The 27,281-nt window shown below is 45.3% G+C and overlaps 1 protein-coding gene and 1 long non-coding RNA gene across 2 annotated transcripts; one reads left to right on the top strand and one right to left on the bottom strand.

Annotated features, from left to right (window-relative positions):
• Positions 1-2,785: 2,785 nt before the first annotated feature.
• Positions 2,786-4,690, top strand: LOC310758421. The gene is made up of 3 exons (XR_014545766.1): positions 2,786-2,945; positions 4,230-4,541; positions 4,591-4,690. It is a non-coding gene; the product is annotated as an uncharacterized lncRNA (long non-coding RNA).
• A 3,176-nt stretch (positions 4,691-7,866) lies between these two features.
• On the bottom strand, positions 7,867-26,495 carry LBH (LBH regulator of WNT signaling pathway). The gene is made up of 3 exons (XM_083604659.1): positions 26,219-26,495; positions 22,217-22,316; positions 7,867-10,586 (listed from the first exon to the last, which is right to left on the bottom strand). Exons 1-3 carry the CDS (start codon positions 26,242-26,244, stop codon positions 10,398-10,400), a joined length of 315 nt encoding a protein of 104 aa, XP_083460785.1. The 5' UTR covers positions 26,245-26,495; the 3' UTR covers positions 7,867-10,397.
• Between the last annotated feature and the right edge of the window lie 786 nt (positions 26,496-27,281).

Genomic DNA, 27,281 nt, shown 5'->3' with positions numbered 1-27,281 from the left:
TATGAATAGGGTGAGCCTGGGACCTGGATTCAGGAATTGAGTAGTTATCATAACAAAAGAGTGGCCAGGATGCCCAGGTAATCCAATCAGGTAACCTGGCAGACAGGATAAAAACAACGCACTCAGATTCTGTTGTAGTCCGTGCCTTCTCTGATGTACGTATGATGCATTGTGGGGGTGGTCTTGGGCTACAGCCCTTCTGTGATGGATGTATGTATGATGTATGGAGGGGTGGTCTTGGGCTCCAGAGTGGGCAGTTCAAAAGTCTGTATAAAGGGCTTGCACACCTTTGTCCTGGGTCCCTCCTGCCTCCAGCATGTGGTTGCGAGCATCCTGTTGCAACAGTTAAAAAAGATCAAGCTTATTAGCTGCTTTGCTTCTCAATATTCTCTGGTTGGCCTCTGTTATTTTCTCCTACTGATAGAGAACCTACAAAAGGTTTCTATATGGGCTCATGGGTACCCCATAAGGGAAAAGGAGCAGTTTTTTCTTATAACAGCCAGTGCTTTTTTTCTGGGGGGGGGGACGCATATCCCTAAACATTTTGTGAATCTTTGTACTTTTGTCCACTTACTGTATTTATTTTCCCCGATTTGAACTATAAAATTGTGATTTTCTTGAGTCAAAATGACAGTACCCCTAAACTGTTTTTTTGTTTAAAGAAATAAAGCACTGAAAAAGGCGGTGCATGTAATAGCAAAACCAGGTGGGTTTGTCCAGGATTTTTTTCTGCCATGGCTCCTGCCCTTTCAGTAGCCAAATGCCTAGCAAAAAATCAGTTAGCAAACTTTCTCAAAGCATAGAGAGGTATGCCGATACTTGACTGACATGGTAAAGGATGCAGAAGAGCCCTGCAAGATTTAAAAGAAGTAAACAGAGAAGCTGACAAGTCTTGACAAGTGGTAATGTTTATTTTGGATTAGTTATTACGTAAGTAACAATGAATCCAGAATAAGAGAGCACACATCACCCACAGGTACTTAAAGTGATTCATGAACGCAGTTGCAGCCAGGTCTTTGTAAGTTCTGGGGGCAATTTCAGTACAGTAGACAAAATGGCTGGATGCAAATCCTGATTCGTTTTAAACAAAAACAAAGTAACCACTCGTGCTGATTCATCTTTAATCTTTGCCCCCCAAATGCTTGGCACGCTACACTGTGCAAACGAAATGTTCTTTGCAGGACAAAATCTGCAACCAACCACATGAAGAGTGCCGTGAAGCAATTCAATTTTACTGGTGAGCATGGATGATTAACGGCAAAAACAAAAATAAAAAATCCAGGATGCTTTCAGATACATTCATAACATAAGGTGATGAAAAGATATCTGCATCAAATGGAATAAGAAATACTAGTTGCTCTTTCAATTGTTCTCCCTCACACACATCTATCTTTACTCCAACTTATTTTCAACAATAAAACAATTCACTACTGTACTGATGTGTACTACAGTCCATTTCAGTTTCAGATGCCTTACTAGGGTTTAGGGACTGGTAAATCTGTTAATTTCAGTTTCCCTGGGCTCCTAACTTTTCCAGTCTTAAATTCAGTTCCTGACATTTCCACATCAGTTGATTTTATTTTTAAGTCCTCATGAAAATTTATTTGCATTTTAGTAAGATTTTTGTATGCCACTTTTGAAAAGCAATTTCCCCCAACATAATGCATTTTTGTATGCAATTTTCACCAATATATGTATTTTTATACACAGTTTAGCTTGAGATGTTTAGAATTAAACTAAACTGAACTTGAATTAAACGATATTCAATTTTAAAAAAAGTTATGCCTCAGTGGAAGGATTGGTATTGTGATGTTCACACCCCTGCACTCTCTCTCTCTCTCTCTCTCTCTCTCTCTCTCTCTTTGTGTGTGTGTGTGTGTGTGTGTGTGTGTGTGTGTAGTGAAACACCACAAGGGACAGACTTACATTGGAGAACAATGGGGCCTGCACAGTGCCTCTTCACAGCATGCAATGCCACGCCAGCAGGACCTATTAAAGCACACAAGCTGCATGAGGAAGTACAGCAGAATAAAACCGAGGGCCTGTGATATTTTCAGGCTTGGCTTATGACATCCTTTTCTTCATGCACACTTTACTTCCTTGCTTGTGTTTATCAGATGAAGTTGGTGGCTTCTGGCTGCTTTTGTGGTAACCTTGCAGTCAGGGGCCTCTTCGAGAGACTGAACGTTCAGCGCAAGCTTTATTTGTGGCTTACCCCCGCCCCACTCTTTTTCCTTTACTCTCTCTCCCCCCGTCCCCTTGCGTCTCAGAAGAAAGAACCGGGTGCTCTCCTTCATTTTTATCCTTCCCCCCCCCCGCATTTGAAGAACAAGAGACAAATTAATTGTGTTTTCAGCTGCAGTATACGCTGAAGGAAACGCGTCTAAGTGGGCTCCTTTCCCAAAGCACATTTGCGTGTAGTGATGTAAACACCACCTGCAGGCCACCCTGCTAACTAGTATGAATAGTGGCTTTCTCATATTATTCACTAATATGAATACAGTGGTGCCTCGCAAGACGAAATTAATTCGTTCTGCGAGTTTTTTCGTCTAGCGAATTTTTCGTCTTGCGAAGCACGAAATCCCATAGGAATGCATTGAAATTCAATTAATGCGTTCCTATGGTCAAAAAAAGTCCAAACAAAGCCAAATTTGGTACAACAAGAGTTTATTAACTGCTCTTTAAAGTCACACATACTGTAAAGAGCAGTTCAAAAATTGAAGGAACAATAAATAAAGTTTTTAAACATGACAGAAAAACATTTAAAAATCAACGAAGTGTACCGTACATTTTCTAAGACTCTGGGGGACCACTCGAAGAAGGTTCCTCTTCCACTCTTTGCTTCTTGCTGAAGAACCTGTCCATGGTCTGCTGCTTCATCCGCCTTTTCAGCACCTCCCTGAAAGGCGACATGACCGTCGTATCAAAAGTGTTCACAAGGTCATGTATCACGTGCTTGTTAGGGTGGTGCCGCTGTGCAAAAGCCTGCACATCCATCCACTTCTGGCAAATGTCCCTCAGTTCTTTGGAGGACAGCCGTTCCTCAGTTGCTTCCTCCTCTTCCAGCGAGGCCTGCTCCTGCGCAGCCTCTGCCTGCAGTTCAACCAGCTCCTGGGTGGTCAGCTCGTGGTCGTGCTCCTCCACCAGCTCGCTGACGTCCTCCTCTGTGACCTCCAGTCCCATGGTCCTCCCCAAGGCAACAATGTCCTGCACCACTGTTGACTCTGTTGCATCAGAGTCACTTGGTGCCACACAGTCTGGCCACAGGCTGCGCCAAGCGCAATTCAAATTTCTCTGGCTGATCCCGTCCCAGGCTGTGGTGATCATCTTCAAGCAGGTGACGATGTCGAAGTGGTCCTTCCAGAATTCCCGCAGGGTGATGGTGGTGCAGTCAGTCACCTTGAAGCATTGCCTGAAAAGCTCCTTGGTATAGAGTTTTTTGAAATTGGCGATGACCTGCTGATCCATCGGCTGGAGCAGTGGCGTGGTGTTAGGCGGCAGGAACATGATTCTGATGAAGCTGAACTCCTCCAACAAGTCCTCCTCAAGGCCTTTAGGATGAGCAGGAGCATTGTCCATCAGAAGCAAAGCCTTCAGTGGGAGGTCGTTGTCCAGCAGGTACTGTTTGACAGCAGGGCCAAAAGCAAGATTGACCCAGTCCACAAACAGCACATGTGTGACCCAAGCCTTGCTGTTGGATCGCCACATGACACTCAGCTGCTCCTTGTCGACCTTGTGTTTCTTGAAGGCCCGTGGGTTCTCCGAGTGGTACACCAGCAGGGGCTTGATCTTCAGGTCGCCGCTTGCGTTGGCACAGAAGAGCAGGGTCAGACGGTCCTTCGTGGGCTTGTGGCCAGGCAACTTGGCCTCCTCCTGTGTGATGAAAGTCCTTTTGGGCATCCTCTTCCAAAACAGCCTGGTCTCGTCGCAGTTGAAGACCTGCTGTGGAACGTAGCCCTCCGTCTTCACAGCCTCCAGGAACTCCGCTGCAAAGTCTTCAGCCGCAGGAACATCAAAACTGGCAGCCTCTCCATGCCTGACCACGCTGTGGATTCCAGATCTTGTCTTGAACCGGTCAAACCAAGTCTTGCCTTGAAGACTTCTGGCTCGCCTGAGGTTCCTGGCTGTTCCCGGACGAGGTCTGCGTGCAAGGCCTTGGCCTTCTCACAAATGACGGCCTCAGTCACTGTGTCCCCTGCACGCTGCTTCTCTTCTAACCAGATGAGCAGCAACTTCTTGACCTCCTCCAGAACAGCTGGATGGTTCTTCATGATCCTGGTGACTCCCTTGGCTGCATCCGTCGCAAGGATCTTCTCCCTCATCTTCAGGATGGTCCCGATGGTCGATGGATTCCTGCCGTACTCCCTGGCGAGGTCTGTCACACGCATTCCACCGTCGTGCTTCCGAATGATCTCCTTCTTCATTTCCAGCGTCACCTTCTCCTTCTTCCTCTCGCCGGCCTCTGCAGCAGCAGTCTTCTTGGGTCCCATGGCAGCACAGCTCCTACCTTCGTAAACTCAGAAAAAGAAAAGAAAAAATCAGTGCTCCACTTCCAAAAAATTCAAAAGCACCCAGCCACCCACCACACAGAAAATCAAACCCAGAACCAAGTCCTTGAATTCCAAACACCCCAACCCAAAATCCAAACCCCCCCAAAAAAGTTCTAAAAGTTTAACTTACGAAATGGCTGCAAATCTCCAGTCTTCAAAATCCTCAAATGGCTGCAAAAGAAGTTTTGGAAAAGCTTTAAAAATCACCAAAGTCTTCAAAAACCTCAACTGTTCCCCCAGCCACCCAGCCACCACACAGAAATTGCAAACCCCTCCCCAACTGTTCCCCCAGCCCCTCCCCAACTGTTGCAAACCCCTCCCCAACTGTTCCCCCAGCCAGCCACCACACAGAAATTCAAATCCAGAATTTTTTTTAAAAAAAACAACATGGCCCAATGGTCACAGAAAATCATAAAAATGCAGAAAAAACCCACACAAGCTCCCAGATTCTTTCAAACCCCTCCTCAACTGTTCCCCCAGCCAGCCACCACACAGAAATTCAAACCCAGAATTTTTTTTAAAAAAAACCACATGGCCCAATGATCACAGACAATCATAAAAATGCAGAAAAAACCCACACAAGCTCCCAGATTCTTGCAAACCTCTCCCCAACACCAAGTCCTTGAATTCCAAACACCCCAACCCAAAATCCAAAAAACCCCAAAAAAGTTTTAAGTTTAACGTACCAAATGGATGCAAAAGAAGTTTTGGAAAAGCTTCAAAAATCAGCAAAGTCCTCAAAAACCTCAAAAAAGGCTACCACACCGTGTGCTATGTGTTGCTCCTCGAAGTTCAAGTCACAACTGCACCTCTTCAAGCAATGCACGCTGGGTATTAACGGTTTTACAAAAAAGGAAACAAACTTGCAAGACGTTTTCGTCTTGCGAAGCAAGCCCATAGGGAAATTCGTCTTGCGAAGCACATCGAAAAACGAAAAACTCTTTCGTCTAGCGAGTTTTTCGTCTTACGAGGCATTCGTCTTGCGGGGCACCACTGTAGTGGCTCATGTTTGTTCACATGGAGAGGCCTCCTCAGTGGACATAAAATATGTCCTCAAGAAAACGCCACACACCTGCAAAGGGTTGCTGATTCAGAGTCACCAAGTTCTCATTTTCGGTCTCTTCTGTTGTTGTTTCCTTCTGTATTACAACCATGGAGGATAATGTTATAAATGCCTGTGGTCATCATGGTGCTTACATATTACCTGCTAGAGTCACACCTCCTCCTCGTTTTAGCTAGCACTGAAAGCCAGTGTGGTGTAGTGGTTAGAGTGTTGGACTAGGACCTGGGAGACCAGGGTTCAAGTCCCCAGTCAGCCATGAAGTGCACTGGACAACCTTGGACCCAGTCGCTCACTCTCAGCCCAACTCTATCTCAGAGTTGCTGCGAGGATAAAATGGGGAGTATGAAAGCCATGTTTGCTACCTTGAGCTCCTTAGAAGGTAGGTGGGATATAGTGCAGTAAATGACACAGTGAAAGCACCTGCCTCATATCAGTGGTCAGGGCATTCCAAAGTGTAGGTGCTGTCACAGTAAAGGATTCATTTCCTGCAAGAACAAATTAAGTATTATGTGATATCTGTAAAAGCGCTGGTTCTACGGATCTAAGAAGTCACATGGGCACATGTGGAGTGCAAACATGTGGAATGTTTTGTTTTTAATAGGTTATTGCTTTGAAATGGCTGCTTTAATGCTTCATGTTCCCCTTTTATAGTTACTTGGGTGTTCTTGATTTTATCTGTTTTTATGAGAATGTCCAGATATTTTGCAATCAAATGGGTTGGTTCCCCTCCAGTGATGCCTGCCCTGTCATAGTTGCTTGACCGGTAGAAGTTCAAGAGGTACAGGCCAGTCCAAGACACGCCTGAGGCAAAGGACATGGTGGTGCTCATACAGAAGCCATGTAGACTGCTAGCTGAACATTGCCTCAACACTAGCAATGGCATGGCGTCCTCCACCAGCACTTGAGGGAAGCAGGATAGTTGAGGCAGCGCAAGGCAATCTATATGACACAAATCGTTCTATCCTCCACTAGAGAAGGAACTCTTCCCCCAATGTGGCCATTGCTTCATTCAGCCTAATGGTAGGGCTGGCTTTGCTTCCCAGTACACATATGTACAGTGACAGGATGCTAGACCAGATGGGCCTTGGGCTTGGTCCAACAGGACTCTTCTAACATGGTTTTCCTTAGCAGCAACCCTTAATGCTTCTATACTCCTGTAGCTGCCAGTCAGTGTAGATCAAACCAGCGTAGATGGACCAACAGTATAAGGCAGCTGTCATGGAGGCACACAAAGCAAATGTTCAAAACATGTTTTCTTTTTGATAAGCAGCCTAAGGCCACATTCACACCATACATTTAAAGCTTTAGGATACCAGTCATGGCTTCCCCAAATAATTCTGGGAGCTGTAGGATGTCAAGGGTGCCAAAAGTTAGTTGGAGACCCATATTCCCCTCCCATGGCAGTTTAACAATCAATCCCTCTTCACAGGGAACTTTGGGAATTGTAACTGAGAGGAATAAGGGCCTCTTAACAGCTCTCAGTAGCTTAATACCAGTTCCCAGAATTCTTTGGGGGAGCCATGACAGTTTCAAGTGGCATCACAGCACTATAAATGCAGGGTGTGAATGAGGCCTAAGTTTAGTGGCTTATCTTAGACTTAGGAGCCTCAAGCTACAATTTTATGCACATGTGCTCAAGTGTAAATCTGTCTCAAATCAGGGTGACTTGTTTTAGGAAGCTGCCTTATACTGTCCCATCCAGCTTAGTAATATCTACAAGCTGGGTGGCAACAGCTTTCTGGGGTTTCAGACAGGGGAGATTCCTAGCCCTACCTAGAGATACCAGGAACTGAACATGGTACCTTTGGCATGAGAAACAGATGCAGTAACACTGAGCTGCAATCCTTTTAAGCACAGATGTGTTGCATCTTTCCAAATGCTGGTCATTAGATGGGAAAGATTTGTACCAGAAGAATGCAGATTATTCTTGGGGAGAGCTAGCAGATGCCTCACCCCATTTTCTGATGTATTTAGCTAACAGAATCCTCCACCCCACAATTCAGAAAACATGGGAGGTTTTTCTGCTTTCTCTTGTTTAATTCATTTGAATAACCCAAACTAATCAAGTGTTTTCCTGCTGTAGATTTGCAATACAGTACCATCCTCTTTAATGTTTGCACTCCAAGAGCAGCACACTTGGGTTTGGATAGGGATTCATATACACATTTCAAACTGCTAGAGATCACCCACCCCCACCCTTCTTGGATTGTGGGAAAGGAAACAAAATAAGAGAGCAAACATGAATGCAAGAGGTTTGGAAAGCATTTTCAAACTTTATTTACAACTGTCACAGTGACAAAAGTAGTCTGAAAAAAATGCAAGCTTTTTTTCCCTGAGGCTCAAAAAAGAACTTTACAGAAATATAGAATGTAATATACAACAGGAGAAATTCAACTGGAGTGCTTTGTTCTTCAGACACATTCAAAAATGACAGAAATACAAGCAACAATTAAAAAAAAAGAGGCGCAAAAAGGATATGCTAATATTTAAAGACAAACAGCATTTCCACTCTGATCTTTTAAGCATTAAGGATTTTTGCTCGCCTTGAGTGGTTTACATTTGACAGCTTCAAAACTTGGGACCAAAATCTGCAAACAAAACAAGATATAACTTTTTGGAGATAAAACTAGGGAGTTCAGGCTGGTGTGCAGGTATCACAGCTCATTCTACTGAACAGCAAGACGAGAACAGATGTCCAGCATACAAGACCGAAAAACATCTGGATCCATTGGTTTTAAAGCAACCTTGGACTAGGAAATGATGCAAGACAGGTTTCAGCGATGACAAAACTGTTAACCAAGATAGGTAGTACATGTGTGACAAGTTCTTGGCTGCCAAAAGAATACAGAGGAACACCAACTACATCCCTATATTATGCTTAAAATAATAATAATAACAATAATAATAATAAAAAACACTCAGGCAACCTCACGCCCACATGTAACAATGACTCACAGCTGTTAAAAAGTTATTGCCATTATGTTGAAAACACAAGCAAGACAAAGACTGGGGGTGGTTGGGGGGTTAATCCTGCTGATTTTAAACAAGCAAATTCCCTAACTCCTTACCAGCGTTTTTACTACTCATGAGGTATCAAATACAAATATATACACAAAGTCCCAACAGATTTTTTTAAGAAAGAAGGAAGGGAGGCGATAAACAAGGGACGTGCGAGACTAGGGGTTGTTTTGAGTATCTTGTTAAGGCCATGATGCGCGTTTATTACATCTTTTTAGTGTCTCCAGAATTAAACATGGAAACGGTTGGCTTTTCATTTCTCAAGAGTGGTCCTTTTATACTGTGAAGTCTCAGGAAGGACTTCCATCAAGTGGTCAAGACTTCTGCTTTCTTAGAAAGCAGCAAGTTTAGCTTATCCTGCAATTTGTTCTCCACATCCTAAGAGGATAGATCGGACAAAAATAGCGGCAGCTGTTGCTAGGAATTTAGATCTTGGGAACAAGCTTCTGCCCATCAATAAAATCTCACAGATATGTTCAAAAAGCATATTATCTTCTCCAGAATACTGAGAGACCATAATACTTTTTTTTCCTTTGAAGAGAAGACCTGCTTTCCTTCAATTATTACTTCTGTTAAAACTTCAGATCATCTCCAAAGCTCTGTTAGGGTTCACTGCATCTGTTGGACAAAGTTAGATTATGCGCTGTCATAAAGTGAGCTCTTCATCCAGCTTTTGAAAATGGTTAAACTACACACATCCCTCAATGCCATTAGAAAAGCTGGCATCTCATACCCAACTAGATGTACTTCTGGATGGGAGACTTAACAGCAGCTTTGGTGCCCAGAAAATAGTTTTATGGCAAAAATCTATTGAAGTTTGTTTTGTTTTGTTTTTGAAAAAAAGAAAGGAAAATCAAACTCAACCTGTTTCGTTACCATGCGCAGGATAAACAAAGCTATTGCAGAAAAGTGGCAAAGGATCATTTTGTAAAGTCATCAGCACTGTGCCAATGAAAAGAAGATTCACCGCTGTAAGATTTAAATGTAAGTCAGTCGAATACCTTTATCACGGTCACAAGATCCATTCGGGTTAGAATTTAAATGCATATTTTAAGAGGGGGCTGGGGGGGGGGGAGAAGGCGAAGATGGCTTTTGTCTGCGATGGGCTGGGCTAGCAAGTGCCAAACACCAACATTCCCAACAGGGTGTGCGACTTAGAGAGAAAAGATACTGAACGGGGTAACGTTATTGATCCGTTGCTCCTCGATGATGTTCAGCAGGAAAGACCTGCCATACTCTACTGTCATCGGAGCATTTCAGTGGCATGTTATCATACCTCTCAACCCACAACCCACACACATACACACCAAAAAACCAAAAACCAAAGCACTATAAGAAGGCAAAGTTTTGAGAGATGAATACTAGTCTCATGCTTTTATAGCCAGAGGCAGCTGCATTTTACACATCTGCAGTCATTTCTTCCACCCCACACACTTCAGAAAAAAAGCGTGTTTCCTGCCCATCTGATCCTCCACCAAAGCGCCCGGCAATTTCACGGCTACCCCCAGATAACCTTAACAAAATTCAACAGCGATCTTGAGAAGAGCAGCCGTCCCCCTTCCACTACGGCACAACTGCCTTCCTTGCTTTCATTTGGAGATTGTCATGTCAAGCGCTTCAGTTCTCAATAGAGAATATGAAAAAACTAAGATCTTTTTGCAGGTGCAAAATTTGAATGTCTTTTGTAGAAAAAAAGACTTTTCAAAACAGTTGTGGTTCTCTTCCCCCCTCAAGATGACGTGGCATCTTAAGTCGCACAAAAGACTCTATTGCTCCTTGCTCTCTTTCTTTGCTTCGTCACAGTTTTCTTCCTCTTGTTCCTGGACCAGGAACTCCTCAGGCGGCCATCTTAGCTCTCCGCTCTCCACATCCCCTTCTGTTGGCTCAACTACAATGGAAGGGAGACGGTCCTTCAGCTTGTAATAACGATCGTAGTCTGAAGGGTCAGGGAAAATCTGAAAACAAAAAGATTTACAATAGTCAGCACTTCTGTAGCATTGTGTGAGGTATGCTTGACATTCTCATCTCTTTTTATCATAACTGTGAGGTAGGCAGTGCCTTGGTCCAGGGTTCCAACTGTGAGCATCATGGCTGAACAAGATTTTGAACCTAGGTCTGCCACATCAAAAACCAACCATCTGATCAGTAAACCACACAAATGATCTAAGGCAAGCCGATCTTTCCTGCAAGTGTTGTTTGGGTGAAACCTGGCTTCAAGCTATTGGCTAGCTCGTAAAGTGGCCAGCTGCAATGCATGTTCAGGCGTTTCAGTGAATAGAATCATCTTCTTTAAACTTCTTCCCACATTTAACAGTTGAGATGGGGAGATTGCCGATGCATACAAATCCGTACCCAACCTGATCTTAATTAAATTGAAATCCAACGTGTGTCCTACACAGAACTTGTCTGAAATATTCCAATACATACAAGATGAACATTATGACTGAATGGACGCCACTGAAAAACATTTGTGTTCTTGGTAATATGGAATAGTATCAAAGTTCTGATGGTCCCATGGAAACATGCGTGTTCATGACTTTTGACTACAGCTTCCCAGTGATGATTTGCATGTGTGAACGCACCCTAAATTATGGTTTGTTTTTTGAACATTTTCTAATTTTTAAAGGCTTTGTTTAATGATTTGTTGCTCATATGGAACGGTTAATATTGCATTCATATACAGAACTAAGCTATCCCGAACTGGGCTGATGCAATTTAGAGGCTGCCTCTGATCAAACTGTATTAGAATAGCCCCAAAACAGGTTTTCTGGTGAAGGACCAGCTTGCATGGGGTGGCCCTTCTCTTGAACGCACCTAGCGAAAGCAGCTCTACATTGGGCCCTAAACAGATACACAAGCTAGTGGTACTTTTCAATACAACTTTTTGGTTCCTGAAATTCGTTCTGATTGTGCAAATAAAACATCACAGATACAATTCTACAATATATGTTGTTTGTGTGTGAAAACAGGCAAGATCCCAGGATCCCAGGCATGCACTTCCAGATGGGGGGTGATATCAAGTTTCATCCTGGCCCCCAAGCATCTTCAATTCATCGCAAGTGACCGATAGCCAGGTGCAAAATGCGCCTGCCAAATTTTGAATGGTGACCCTAAAGCTTCCAGAAGAATCTTAAGAACACCTAACGACCAAGTAGTGTGAAAAGTTCACCACTCAACTCTGGTACTTGTCACAAGCTCAAGAATACAGAGTATTCCCATCTGCTCTTGCCGCCTGCATGTGTGCTTGCACAAAAGACTGGCCCACACAGCTCCCTCATGCATTATTTCAGCAGGTAGTAGGAATAGTCTGAAGCCTCTGACATCTACAAGTAGGAATACAAGCTAGGAATAAGTTTTCCTTCTAAGCAGTTTGTGCCACCCTCCTTTCCAATGTGTTGCATTCTTGCCCGTGGCCAGTCCCATGATGAACACCAGTCTTTCCAGCTGTGCTACACGGAAGCTGATCCAACTTTCCTCTGCTCCAGTTAGTATTTCCCAGATGTCGAGGAAATTTGCCTCATTCCGCAACACAACAGAACCGTACCCGTTTCTTTTCCTTCAGAACAAACCTGTTCTGCTCTGCCCCACCACAGGGCTTCAGGGCTTTCTATTTTTCATATCTATGCTATGGCAACTCAAAATACAAGACCTCACTCGGTTCTTTCCCCTTGGATCCTGCTGCCTGTTATCACCAGAGTCTGCAAGGGAATAGTCAAGGTACAAGGAAAGTGGACGGTGGACTTCCTAAGCTGAACGACCTGCTTGCTGCTCCCAGAGCCAGCCAAAACTTCCCTGTCTGCAATTTGGAGGAGGTATTTGGCCTGGGTACCATCAGGCTGATGGGGGATGCAGGCCAACAACAAGATTCCTACCTGCGGCCTAAGACAAAGGAGGCTCCATCAATAGAGCCCCCCTTTTCTTCATCGCACAAGGAAGCTGGCCAATTACAAAACTTCAGGACTCCTGGGGAAAAAGCAGCGGAATCTGGGCTGCAAAGTGAAGGGTGCCAGCCTGCAGTCAAAGTCCTAGGAAGATAAAAAGCTGCCTTGCCTAGTCACACAAGAGCTTAGTATCGGTAGCAGCTCTCCTACTCCTACCTGGAGGTGGTGGGGATTCACTTGATGGGCACCTTAAAGACAAAGTTGTTTGCCTCCATCAGTGAGCCAGGCGCCACAGCTGATGCAGCTCCATGTGGGCTTTCCCAGTGCTCCATCAAGCTGTGCTTTGTGGAATCAGTCAAGTTTTTGCAGCCTATTGACACAGTGCTTGTGAGTATGCAGCCAGCAATGTGCTTCCAAACTACTTGCCAGCACATAACACCTTGTCTGAGGGATTTTCTGTGGCTGCCAATCCAGGCCACGTTCAAGGTTTTGCTACTAGACCAGGACCAGGTTACTTGAGAGCCCACCTTATCCCTTGTGTACCCAGTAGGTCCTCGCATTCTACAGGAAATTCACGTTCAAGTCTCCAAATTATCAGAAGCTCCCTCGACAGAAACTCCAGGCAGAGTCTTTGGCAAGGCTGCCCTCCTGGTGGGGCTTAAGACTGGTGCCCACTACCTGCATTTTGCAGAATTAATTGGAGGCACTTTTGTGTTGACAAGCTTTTCTGCATAGATAAAAAAGGTTTCTCCTGGTGTTCATTTTCCGTGGTTTTTAAGCCTATAGTCAGCTGTTTCTAGTGATATTTTCAAGAATTAGTCTTAGCCATTTCCATGGTGTGTTTGTAAATCACCTTGACACACTTGTGAAAGGAGATTCATACATAAATAATAAAATTATGCAGCTACACAGCACGGATGGGGAATCTGTGGTCTTTCAGATGTGGTTGGGCTCCAACTCCTACGGGCGCCAGCCAACATGGACAGTGGTCAGGAGTGATAGGAATCATAGCCCAGCAACACCACCCTCTTTAGAAAATCTTCCCTCATACACAAGACAGTATGTGTCTTGTGGGTCATGCAGGACTTGCAATATTAACTGACTGCAGTCTTAAAATTCGGCAAAGAGCTTTGGCACTGATTTAGCGCATCCATGGGGGGAAACAAAAGTATTCCAAGCTGATGCTTATAGTTAACAGCAGTGCAGGAAACACCAGAGCAATAAGCATTCACTGTCATGTTAGGTACATTAGGTCAAGCCAGAATAGCTGTTTTGGAAATAAACTGTCTGCTTCCGCCCACCCCCTTGAAAACTAAGGAATAAATGATTTCCTTAAATAAACATCCCTCAAACGTGTTGTGCTTAGTGTGCTTTTCCTCCCTCCTTTTTAAATAGAATGAACTATCTTATCTCCAAGCAGCTGCAATAGAGGAGGTCGGGATTTTTCCACTAACTCATGCTTTTTTAAAAATAATCAAGGCAGCATAAAAATGAGTTGTTGCAATTACACTCAAGGATTAGGGATGGCCCAATGGAAAATAAGTGAAGTCACATTTCCCAGCACATGACAGACAAGGAAACGAGACAAGGTTGTCTGTGGGAACAAAGGAACAAGAGAGAGGCTTTGCATGAGGACACTTTTATCCACATCCACGAGATGCTATCTGCTCTCTCCTCTTTACACAAGAGGTAGATTTCCATCCCTGGGGACTCAGGCACACTTACAGCTGTCCCAATACACAACAGCCTCTTGGGTTATCAAGGAAACCAATCAGAGAATAAATGCAAGCCAGTGACTGAATAGCAGCCTGGCAAGGGAGACTTTCCCATGATATCAGCAGAGAAATAATGTGTTCAGATCCTTTACACGTTCCTGCTGCTGAGCACAGCCTTGCATTTAAGTGCTAACCTGGTAGCCACAGGCACCCATAAATTGCATGCAGGTGTGTGCATGGAATTCTGTGCAGGCGAGTGAGCATGCTGAAGGAGATGGAGGAGAAAGAGGAGGCCTTCGTCCCTCCACTGCACCCAGCATAGAAACCAAGCAGGCTTCAAAAAGAGGGGACCCCCCCACTTGGTGCCCAGCATAGAAATGCAACTTTTGACTCTCCTCCATCAGGCTAGTAAAAATGCTGCAGCATGTTAACTTTTCTGGGCTTATTTACAAAGCTAGCTGAGCAGATCCTTGAACTCAAAGCCTACATTCATGCTATCCATTTCTGGTTTGCATCACAGCTATTTACATAGCATGTGGGACTTGGTGTGCAAATACTTATTTGGTGTAGAAGCCAGACTATATTCTTTACAGGCCAAACTGCATTTGGAGTTAACCGGGGACAGGATTATGAGCCTAAGCAGTTTCTTTGATGGTCACAGCTTTCCACACAGGTTGGGGTCTCCAGCTGTTTTTGGACCACAACTCCCATCATCCCTCTCTAGCAAGACCAGTGGTCAAAGATGGGAACTGTAGTCCAAGACCAGCTGGAGACCCAAGTTTGGGAAACACTGAACTAAGCCACAGAGGATGGATCCACCAGTGTCTGTTGGCTGCGAAAGCTAAATGGAATCTTGTTCAGAAGCAGCAATGCTAGAAATAAAGACGAGACGGGCAGCACCTTTGTGGTGCCCCAACTCTGAGCTTCCAGCAACTTCTGGCTTGCCACTTCTGGAGACTGCATGGGGCAGCAGGAGGATCTTTGATCTCATCTAGCAAGGAAATCCTTAAGCCATGAAAGGCATTTGATTGCAAATGAACAGCCAGCTGCTACAAACTAGGAGCCAGATAAAGCAAAAGAAGATTCCTTTCCTGAACTGCATTTCAGGTAGTTTTTAATTTTCTTTGACACAACACAGAAACAAGGCATTTCGGTACCAGACACCCACCTGGGATTTTTACTGTGCTCATCGTACTTCCATGTCTGCTCAGTCACCCTTCTCACTTATGTATTTATTTCATTTATATCCTACTGTCTTTTCCCAGAAGCTCAATGTGCCATAAAGGTGTTCTCATTTACTCCCTACTATAACTGTGTGAGGTAGGTTAAGGCTGAAAAGCAGTGACTGGCCCCAAGTGAGCTGCTTGGCTGAGTGGGGATCTGAACCCTGGTCTCCCAAGCCCCAGTTTGATACTCTAACCATTACACCACCCAGAACTATCTACACATGAGTAAAGCACCAATAAGGACAGAGGAAATGTTTGTTGGATATCTTATTGCTGCAGTGATAAACAAATGGAGCCCGATATGTAGAAAACCATTTCGCATCTCAAAAACAGTAGCAGGATGCCTTTTGAAAAGTTTATTTAGAAGGTATCAACCAAGCATCAGGAATATATGATGTTAAGAGCTATTCGACAGTGGAATGGGCTACCCCAGAAGGTGGCATACTCTCATTCGCTGGAAGCTTTTAAACAGAGATTAGGTAGCCTTCTGTCAAGGATTCTTTGCCTGTGAATCCTGCATTGCAAGGGTCTGGACTAGATGGCCCCTGAGGGTCCCTGACAGCTTCACAGTTCTCTGATTCAGATATTTATATCCTGCTTTTCAGCTACAAGAGCACTCCAAGCAGTTAGCTACGTAGCCAAAGTCTGAAAAGATCTTCATTGATGGAACAACAGTTTGCTTTGGCCTAAAACTCAACTCAGGCAAACACAAAACTACTTTATTTTCTTGCCCAATGCCTCAAAATCAAACTGAAATTGAAGCTCTAAACTTGAAGATCATCTGCTTCTTCTGTGCCAGGTGACACCCTCCTCTCCCCCAGCCCCACCCCCCTGCTGCTTCCTCTAGAGTTGACTGAACTTGGCACCAAGAGTGGAAAATGTTTTAACAACCACAAAAAGGCTTGCTGTACGCGAGCTTGCTCGAGTACAAACCAAAAGAGCTCAGCTGCAGTGCAAAACTGCAGTGCAAGGAAACAAGCTATGCTAATAAGGAATCCAAAGCAACCCGAGAGAATTTGAAAGGCATCTAACGAACTGCACCACCGACTTCATTGTCCGTGTAACCAGCACGTCCTATAGCAGGGCGGCATGGGAGTGCATTTTGCACAGCTGTCACAGGGGTAGGGAACCTGTGACCACCCAGAGGCAAACTCCGCTCCTCCAGATGTTTGGGACTACAATTCCCACCACCCCTAGCTAACAGGACCAGAGGTCAGGGATGATGGGAATTGTAGTCCCAAACATCTGGAGGGCAGGAGTTTGCCTATGCCTGGTCCAGAGGCTGTCGGCCACAACTCCCATCAACCCCAGCCAGCATGGCCAGCTGTCAAGGATGATGGGGGTTGTAGTCCAACCAGGTTTCGAGGCCCACAGGATTCCCATTCCTAAATGCTGGCAGTACAGCTGGGGTCCCAACATCAGGCCCATGATCCACCAAGCCAAATGCAGCAGCCCATCAGAGCTTGGGAAAAAAGCTTGAGATTTTGCCACTTGGCTGAGATGGCAAGCACATGGTGGTTATCAAGCACTTGGCAGGTGAAAGGTTTTGGCATGTTGGATCCCTAGTTGTGCAAGCCAGCCTCACACACCATTTAGAAACAGCCACATGGCCAACCCAAGGAATGTACTGCTCCTAAACAAATGCACCATGCAATCCAACCAGGGTGTCCATCCCAGGCTACATCCACATTTAAGGAATGCTCTTGCTCCTTGCACAGCACACAGGAGAGGAATCACTCCAACGTGCTCTGCAAAACAGGACATTATTTTGGGGCACGACTCCTGCTTATGCAATCACCACCCTTAATGGCTGCTCCAAACCAACACTTGGGTCGCTTGTGCCATCAGCCGATCTTGAATGCTCATTCCCTGCAGAGTCAGTGGATTTAGTTAACCAGCTGTTCAAGGCAATCTGAGCACAAAAAGCAAAACACTTGCCTCTAAAGTTAGTCATATTGTATGCCGGGCACAGCTGACACAACTTGAGATTTGTTTCAATGGCCCTTAGTTCAAATTCCATTCCAGCAGCATTGTTTTGACAGCAGGCTAGTAAAATGATTAATTTAGTTCTTAACCAGCCTCAGTTTCAGACAGTTATTAGCTCTGCAGTCAAATGACATTAACAGAGTGAACATGCAAAGTGGTGATTAAGCATTTCCAAGGAGTAAGAAAGCACAACACAGTCGAAGTGGGAGGCGGACTCAGAAGACCAAACTAGGCTGCTCAACGTTCAACAGGCTGAAAACAAACCAAGCCTTCGTCTGGACATCAATCCATTTAGTGGATGACATAGTTAGAAGACTTGCGGTTTTATTATTCCTGCAGGAATTAGAGGACATCTGAAATCATTCCAAAAAAATAGACGTTCCCTTTTTGCCACTCTCTCAGATGCATTCTGAGGCATGTTCAAAGCTCAAGGGAGTGCAAATACCCTACCAACGATCCACCCTCGTAAACAAAGAAGGCAGAAGGTCAGTACACTTCCTGGAACCCCATGTTTACTTGCTACTTATTTTGCAGGAGGGCTGGAGATTATTTTAAATAGACAATAGACCTACTCATGTTTTTGTCCCAAACATTGGGGTTTCCTGTCAAACAACCGTGGGCAATGCGTGGCTGTTGGCAGGAGACTTGAGGGGTAAAAGCACAGCCCTGCTCCACATAAGCACCATTATGTCCTACGTGCAGGTAATGTGCAAAAATGGTTAATGAAGTGGTCAACTGTGCAGCTAGATTGACACCTTTACTCCTTTTCCCTGGTAGTAGTAGACCCTGTTAATCCAGACTGCCATTAGGCGGCCACTGCACATTTGCATGTTCCCCAGTTTAAAAACCACCCCCTGAATTTAGAAAGACAGCATGTTTGGAAGAAAGCTGTGCCAAACCCTTCTCCCCAACACCATGCCAGAAGAAGAGGCAAGATATAAATGGGAGAAAATTACTACAAGCACTAATTGCCACAAGCCATTTCAATGGAATTGGCCAGAGATGCTGCGTATGGTTTTTTTTAAAAAAGGTACAAGACAGACAATATTTGGGCCCTTCTGGTTTGTGGGCACGCAAGATATGGATTTCAGCAAGTCTGGATTAATAGGAAGCTTTGGAGTAACTGATCAATGTTGGTGCTTCCACAAATAAACTGAGATAGCAAAAACAGGAAGGATACTGCACATCTCTTACAGAAACAAAAGAAAAACCTGCATTCCTGCATTTGGAAACAGGAATTATTGCTTTACTGCAAAGGGAAGCCAATGGGATGCCTTGCAGGTGTGTCATTGGCCCCCAACTCCCATCAGCCTCAGCCAATGGTCCGATAGGAGGGAGGGTCACAGGGTTCACCATCCCATTTGTTACCCAAAAGAGAAAGAATATCCACTTCTATTTGGGTGAGTGGGAGAACATGTGGCTTTCTAGTTTACTAAACAGAGAAACCAGCAAGAACCTTACAGCAATCTTTAGAATTGCAGTGAAAACGTCCCAAAAAGTTTTGAGCAGAGTTTCTGAGTTGAAAAATGCAAAAAAACAAAAAAAAAAATAGCCCAGGAGAAGCCAAAGTCTTTAAAAATGAAAAAGGAAAAGTGCAGATTTGTCAATGTCTGTATGTGGGACATTGTGAGAAGTCATAGTTAGCAATGCAGAGACTGCACAAAGTCAAGTGCAAAAACTGAAGGCACAAATGTCCAAATGGGAGATTTAGCTACTTCCTGGGGGCAGTGCAGCACGCAAGCTGGGAGTGGGGTTGAGTATATTCCCCCACAGGAATCAGCGGCCAGGTGAAGCCTGCATAGACCACTGTGGTCCTATTCTGATCCAGTTCATCATAGCCACTGGCGGCCAAACAGCACTTGAGAACTTAAGCACTGTACATGTTGGCACTGGAAAGGTGCCACCAATTACAGTGGTTTGAGCCATCTGGATATGCCCCAAGGTACATATTGACCCTCCAAATAGATTATCAAAGACTGAGGACTTAACACAGCTGCCAGGAAAAGATGAGAGCAGGTTCTCGTTTTGTCCACATGCAAGCTTTGGCCATAACCCTCAAAAAAACCATCAGCCCTCCCCAACCTCGTGCCTTTCAGGTGATTGTTGGGACTACAATTCCCACCTGCCCCAGCTGGGATGGTTGTCCAGCCACCATCTGGAGGGCACCAACTTGAAGAAGGCCAGTCAAAGTCATTTAATCTTAAGTAACTTAGTAGGGGATTTTCGCTTTTGACTTCTTGGTGAGCAGAGAAGGTAGGCTGGAGAAAATGAAGGCCTACCATTTTCCAGGGGGCAGCTTATCATAGTGACTTTATTCATTCATACATAAGTTTTAGGCTCTATCCTTCTTCCCTCGGTTATCATAAATTAAAAGGCAGTAAAGACAGTTCTATGGATATTTAAAACTGAAAATCAAACTAGAGCCAGGTGAAAGAATGAGGGAGGCAAGCAAAGAGGGAATTAGGACCTCCCTTCACCCCTCAGGACAATATACCACCTGCCAGCTGCCCTGGGAATTCATTCCTAATGAATTCTTTTGATATCATTTTAGTATTTTATTTCCAATTTACATCCAAGTAAACAATTCAGGAAAGGGGTAGAGAAACTGCTTTGAGTGCAGAAGGGCCCAAGTTTCAGTCCCTGGTGTTTTCCGGCAGGGCTGGGAAGGACTTCTTGTCTGAAACCCTGGAGAGCAACTGCCGGTCCGTGTAGACAAAACCAAACTAGGTCTGATTCTGACTTGGCAAAAGGCTAAAAATGCTACTTTTAAGCTGCCCTGAGAGTATTTGCGTCTTTAAAAGCGGACTATACAGAAATAAAATGCAAGGACAAAAACAGAATTTAGAAGTGCCTGGGCAAATAAAAAGTTCTATGCCTAGTGCCAAAAAGGCCCTGGTTGGTGCCAGGTGAGCCTCCCTGGACAGGGCATTCCTAAGATTTCTGTTAGCAACTGGCATGCCAGAAGCCTACATGTCCACTGTGACAATCTCCACTCCGAGTGCCACTAGTCCAAATGTAATGGTAACTCCAAAGCCCCAGGACAACAGGTGCTTTGTCTGACAGCTACTTCCTGTTTTGCTTTTGGGTTTGCAGCTGTCATTCTGGGGAATGATGACATCTGCAATTGCCCTATGCAATGTAAATATTTGTTTCTTGGTTGTAACCTTCTTTTCTTTTCTTTTTTACAATAAGCGGGACAATGCTCCCCTCCCCCACAAAAACCCCCGCATCATGTTGGGAAGATTGTAATTCAAGCACTCAAAGCCTGTCTAGTTTCTTCATTAGAATCCCAACATATGAAAAGATAATAGCAACAAACCTACATGAGACTGAAATGCTGCAAAGTGGGGAACCTTTGGCCCTCCAGATGTTGCTGAACTAAAACGCCCACCATCACTGATCACTGGCCATGTTTGCAGGGGCTGATGGGAGTTGTAGTTTGTCCACATCTGGAGGGCCAAGATTCTCAATGCCTGCTGCGATGCTGCCGCTTGGCTCCTCTTACAATGAAGAAAAATTGCCCTTGACCTAAGGAGGATGCTGATTCATCATTCCTAGCAAGCATCACATGGCAACCCATATCCAATGCCACTTTTAAGCTCATCTGTATCATCAGCAAGTTCACATCTGGCTTCTCCCTCATGTCCAGCTGACGGGTGAGCTTGGAAAGAGTCCAAGTTTGCCCTTATGCAAAACCAAAGGGATGCTAAAATAAGTAAATGCAAGCAATGTTCCAATGTGGCTTGTCTTACACTCAGTACTGCCAACAGCCCATGTTTCTGTTTGCTTGTTTGTTTGCAAAGCTGTAGGCAGTTAAGTAGGATAAGCACAGACAGTGGTTTAGGCACCCTGAAAGAAGCCAAAGGGTCTAGCCATAGCATGTGTGTAACCAAAGCAAGCATTTGTAACATTTGTTGTGACTTCCAATTACCATTTTAGTTGGTGGGTTTTGCAAACACACCATAAATGAGATCTCTGTGATATTACGTGACTCATCACCATTGCTCCTCAGCCTCATTGTGAACAGTTTGCCTTCTGGCACTGGCAAGTTAAAAATCTATCTTGATGCATCAAAAACAAAGCAAGTAGGGTGTCTGTACTGTGACAAGACCTTCCCAGATTTCTCTTACAAAATTAAGGCAAACCTTGCTGTGTTTCACGTCGTGGCCTTGAAAGACATACGTGTTAACTTCAGATGCTGCCTAAGCCGTGTGTTCAAGTGTGAGCTGCCAGAAGAGTGGATCATTTAGCTCAGCCACCCCCAAACTCGGCCCTCCAGCTGTTTTGGGAATACAACTCCCATCATCCCTAGCTAACAGGACTAGTGGTCAGGGATGATGGGAACTGTAGTCCCAAAACAGTTGGAGGGCCGAGTTTGGGGGTGGCTGATTTAGATGAAAACTTGAGACAACTTAACATAGATAATAGGACATGAATTGTGTGACAAGGTCCCACAGTAAAGTGGAGAGCTAAGCATTGTGCTTAAACTCCATTCATTTCAGTGCAATCTAAGCATTCTGTAACCTGTGTTGGATTAAGATCTTAGGTGTAGTGACTTTATTCCAGGCTGCCCAAAGTGTTACTTGAGCCTCAAGCTTTATTTCCACCCCAGCCAAGTGTTCCACATCCCTAGCTTGAAAATAAGTCAATGAGGTTTTACTCCCAAGTAAGCATGCAGAGAATCAGACTGGTAGGTCAGCCTGTTGAAAAGGCGTCACCATCTACTCCCAACAGATTCTGCTGGTTAACAGTGCTCTATGAAGCAGAGTAAACATACCTGGTATGACAGACCATCCTTGCGGGGGCTTAAGCCAATCTCGTCCATAGATGGAGCGCTCATCACCTCAGTCATGTCAGCTGATCTCAGATAATCAGAGCTGGAAACAGAGGCAGAGAGAGAGAGAGAGAGAGAGAGAGAGCTTCAGCTGTTGAGAGTTCCATGAAATGTACACAATCACTGGACCAAGTGGAATTATTACTAAGGTTTCATGTTGTTGAAGAACCATTCAGATGTTGATCAACATGGTAAAGCCTTTCAACCTTTCCAGTTTAGGAAAGGGCCTTGGTTAATTTTATATATATTTTTTTAACAGAATGGAACACTCCAAGTCACTTTGGACCTCTCGACTCCTTTGATTTCAAAGTTCAACCCCTCACTCAAAGGAAGATCTTGTACAAGTTTTAGCCAAGTTTAGAACACCAGCTGGAAGCAGCAGTCAAGTCTTTACAGACCTGGGGTCTTCAACCCAGACAACACTGAACAAGTCCTGTTCTTTCCCACTCTGCTATTCTCCTTACATAGACCTTAAAAAAATTAAGTGTTACTGTTTAGGGCAGCAACCAGCCATAAGGATGGAGCACACGATTCAGTTGTGGGTCCTAACCCACCTGGCTTAAGGCCAAACCCCTCCTAGAAACAAGTCAATCTGAGACTTTCTAATGCCTACCCCAACCCTGTGTTGAAAGCCTACAGATTCCAAAACCTCCTCAAAACAATGGTAAAGAACCTTGTCAAATGGAGCACTTATGCAGCTCCAAAGGCTTTAATTCTGATTAATTCTGTAACTTTGGTTTCAGGAACTGCCACACCGGGGGTTAAAGATGCACTCATATTTTCCTGTATAATGAATTCTGAAAGCAAAAGTAAATTTGCATACACATCCAGTAACTTCTGCATTTTGGTGTGTGCTTAACCATTTTCAATTTCCAGGCACAGCACTTTATAAAGCTTGCCTGCATCCATTCATGTTGCCAGTGAAATGAAGAAAATATGTTCAGCGGTGCTGCCATAAAAGAACTGTGTTGCAGTTTGGAAGCTGCTCTGAATCAGCTTCAGACGTACCCCAGATAATAAAATGCAATGGCACTATAAAATAGCAACAAATGCTTGCCCACTAGTCACCAGTGCTCAATCTTTGGTGGACACAGCAGAAGGGAGCCCTCTTCACTGTGCATACATTATACCCTTGCCAAGCGGCAACAGCACTTCTTATAGATTCATACAGAATATCAAGTTTAAGCTTTGACACATATGCATAATAGAAAATGCAAACAGCTCATGCTAGGAAATCAGTTGTGCAGAAAACAGATATGTGTACTTATTAGTGACATCAATGCATACAGCACTCAAATATAGTACAATAATAATAAAGACAGGTCTCTGCTCCAATGAGCATACAGTCTTACAAGGCCACAGAGAGAAGTCATTGCAAGAGCCTCCCTGATGCAAATCAACTTATTTGCTGCTGCTGTATCTTAGCTCTATGCGTAAGTGAGAGCTACATCAGGATCAGCTCAGCTCTGTGTATCTCCAGGACTAGACAAACAGGGAGGAAACTAATCTGTTCATTTACCCACCTTGCTGTGGCCCTCCTGCCCTCTATATTGGGGTCTATGGGCTATCTCTTTACAGTGCTTCTAGAAAAAGGAAGTGAAACTGGACTTTGCTCTGTAAAATGCTTTAAGTGCAGAGACAACCAGCTGCTTAGGAATTCCCTGCTAGAGTTATTCAAAGGTTACTAAAGCAAAGGAGTGGGTTGTAGCCTGCCGAACTCTATAGTCTGCTTTGCTCTGCAAGAAAACTTGAATATAAAAATAACAGCAACCAGCTGAGGTCAAGTAAACAGCTACCTCCTTTTTCAATTTCAAGCTGGGGAGATGAGAAAAGCTGAGGCTTAGCAGGAAATTAGCTTGCTGGGTAGCTACATGCTGGTCAGCAGTTAGCTTGCCCCACCGGCTAACAGCTGGATGGTGTACAACCCAAACTGTGCTATCTGGCAAGTATAACTGACTATTAAGCACCAGAAACGCCCCACCAAGCAAGAGCATGGCTCCCAGACAAAAATACACTAGGGAGGCAAAGCAGACTGCTTGTCAAACATCTCCACACAGCTTGCAGGTCTAGAGAGCAGAGTTTGCTTTAGTGCTATTCTCCCCTCACTTGCTCTTCAGAAAGCTGTGCAACCTTTGCAAAAAAACCCAACACCTCACTTGCTTCATCCCTGCCAGTTTTATTAAAACCACTCAGGAATTTACCACAGGTAGAGCATCCCTTGTGCCAAGGGATATTCATACTGCTTTTGATATTCATCATGAGAGGCATCCAGTGTTTTCACATTTGTGTGTGGTGTATGTGTTTGCGAGGCCACAGAATCCGATTCTGAATTGCCATCTAGTTTTCAAGCCCATCTCTGTGCCAGAAAAGCACAGTTCCCTGAAGCCTGCCTCGCAGATGCCTGACCAGCCTTTCTCTGAAAGCAGCCCAAGGAAGATGGTTACACAACTTCTCTGGGCAGCTCACGCCTTTCCTAGCAGTTACAAGGCTGTAGAGAATACAGCGGAAAGACGCAAATACGTAAGGGTAGATTCGGGCGGGCTAAAATGCACCACCTCAAGGCATCATTTGAATGCAACCCCATCATCACAGCCTCAAGCAAAAATTCCAGGAGTTCTTCAGAGCCACAGTTCTGCCCTGGAACCATTTTCCAAGCTCAGGTCCCAGCCTTGTCATACAAGACAATGAATAATAATTTACAGAGGCTTCTGTACATATGCAGAGTGACCTTCCAGCACTACTAAACACAGCCAGCTCAACACATCTGGGATTAAGGGTCAAGGCTTCCGATTTGCCTACCGTCCTTACACCACCTTTAGATATTAGCCCCTGGCAAAATCTGTTTCCCTGTAATCCTGTACCCATTCGGAGGGGTGTGTGGGTTACTTGCCAAGCCAAAAGCGGCTGCTGCGGCGACTACCCCCGCCCCTTGTCAGCAGCCGGCTGCTCGGATCACTACTGCCTTTGTTGCGGGCTTGCAGAGAAGCAGCTGCCCAGCAGCAAACTTCCTCACGCGATTAAGTTTCCCCTCCGGGTTGCAGGACTGCGCCCCTCCACACTCTCGGGTGATATTTTGTTTGGGGCCGGGGTGTTGTCTTTGCAGATCGAACATCAAAGCTAACAAGCGACTTTTCAAACACAGACAGTGGCTATTTAGCCGTCATTACTGAGCCCCCGCCCCCCCAATGCCCCTCTAAAATCCGTTGCTCGGGGTGCAGCGTTTGCAAAGCCCTGGCTGCAGAGCAAGCGCTCTAAGCAAGTGAGCAGCGCCCATTCAAGATGCTCAAGCGAAGAGCAGCGGCGGCCGCCGCCTCGCCGTGCAAACTGCCGCCGCCTCCTGTTGCAGCAACCCCAGCTCCGCCGAGCCGCTTCGCCCGGCGGGGTGAAATGGAGGACAAACGCCGAATGAATAACCGCTTAACCGGCGCCCTCTCTCCCCCCGCCCCCAGCAGCAGAGCGTGCACCGACTGCTAAAGAGGCTTCGCATTCAAAACGGCGTAGCTGCACCGCCGAGCAATAGCGGGCTGCAACCCCCGGCGCGTTTACTCGGGCGAAAGCTCCGTGCAACTTGGCGGGACTTGCTTCCGTGTAAAGCGTGCTGCAGTCGGGCTGCAGGGGGCTTTGCTTTTTTTGAATGGGGGGCGGGCGGGCGGTTGGCAGAATTAGACCCAGGCTGCCTTTTTCCAAGTCTCCATGTTTCTGGCCAGGATCTTGACCTAAGCTTCCCCGAAGCCTCTTCCACCGAGCGTCTCCTTTTGTTCCTCGCCGATCCCCTGCGCAACCTTGAACTTGCTTCTCTCAAGTTCCCAAGTCTGACTAGTTGGGTTTCTCGAGCCTTCCTGGAAAAAGTTGATCCCCCCTCTCCCCAGCCTGCAACCCGGATCTCGTAATCTACATTTGCGACCCACGAGTACAGTAGCAAAGACAAGCAACCGAGGTACTCACCAGTGAATGGGGAAAAATACAGACATGAAGTCTTAACAAAGAGGCTGACCCAACGTCCTTTGTATCTGAGCACAGGGGGGCAGAGCCGGAAAGGAGGAACGGGCTGGCCTCGCTAAGGAAGAGCGGCCACCACCAGACGATTTGCACCGAGGGGAAAGCGCCCGCTTGGACAAGGAAGGGGGTAGGAACAGCTGAGCAGCGCTGGTAACCCGCGCGAACTAGATGAAACTACGCTCGACTTTCTCTGCAAGGCTGACTCGCGCAAAGAAAGTGGGCAGCTCCTTTTATAGACGAGGGAGGCGTGCCTCGGCCCGCAAGGCCCGCCCACCCGCTCCGATGATGTCACCAAAATCATGAATGGTTTCTTGCGCTCAGCCTGTAGCAAAGCCGCGTCTCGGAAGAAAGGAGCGGGATGCCGAGCTCTCCTATTGGCTGGCTCCTATGGCATCATCTTCGGCACGAGCGCGCCTCGCTGCTGATGTCTGTTGTTACCTAACCCACATCGCAGTCAATCAAGCCAAGTTTGGGTATATGTAAAACCACTCCTTTAGCTTTTCTTCCTGGGTTGCATGGCTGTGGGCACGCACTTGCCGCCACCCCCCGCCTCCCTTAAAAAATAAAATAATAAAAGCACCTAGCTCCGCTGAGAAATGAAGCGTTTCCGAAGAGGTCAGAGGATCTGCCAACGCAAGAGTTCTTAAGTAGGATGCAGTTGCTAAGAAAATAGCCGAGAGGTTCATTTAAGGTAGCTTTTCATTCATAACAATGGGGGCGACAAACACGGTGTGTCTGTCTTCACTGCGCTTGGAAAGGCAGTCGCTTCGCCAGCACAGAAGTGAAATCTAGCTATGCGTTCTAGCTACACCTACTGTCCGGTTATAATTATTTTCAACAATGACAGTATGCGAAGGATTTGAACAGCAATCAGCTGGAAATACGCAAGTGATATTACCCTTTCGCCTCGAACTGTGTAGTAAGGAGTGGGAGTGAAAAGATGGCTGCTATTTTTGGTTTTCCTACTCTGCCTAAGATTGATTTTTAAAATAATCCATGGGAACGTGAA

This window comes from Podarcis filfolensis, assembly GCF_964270895.1.
Source record: "Podarcis filfolensis genome assembly, chromosome: 3".
NCBI classification, from domain to species: Eukaryota; Metazoa; Chordata; class Lepidosauria; order Squamata; family Lacertidae; genus Podarcis; species Podarcis filfolensis.
Note: the sequence above shows the minus strand (reverse complement) of the source record. Positions and strands in the feature narration are given on the sequence as shown.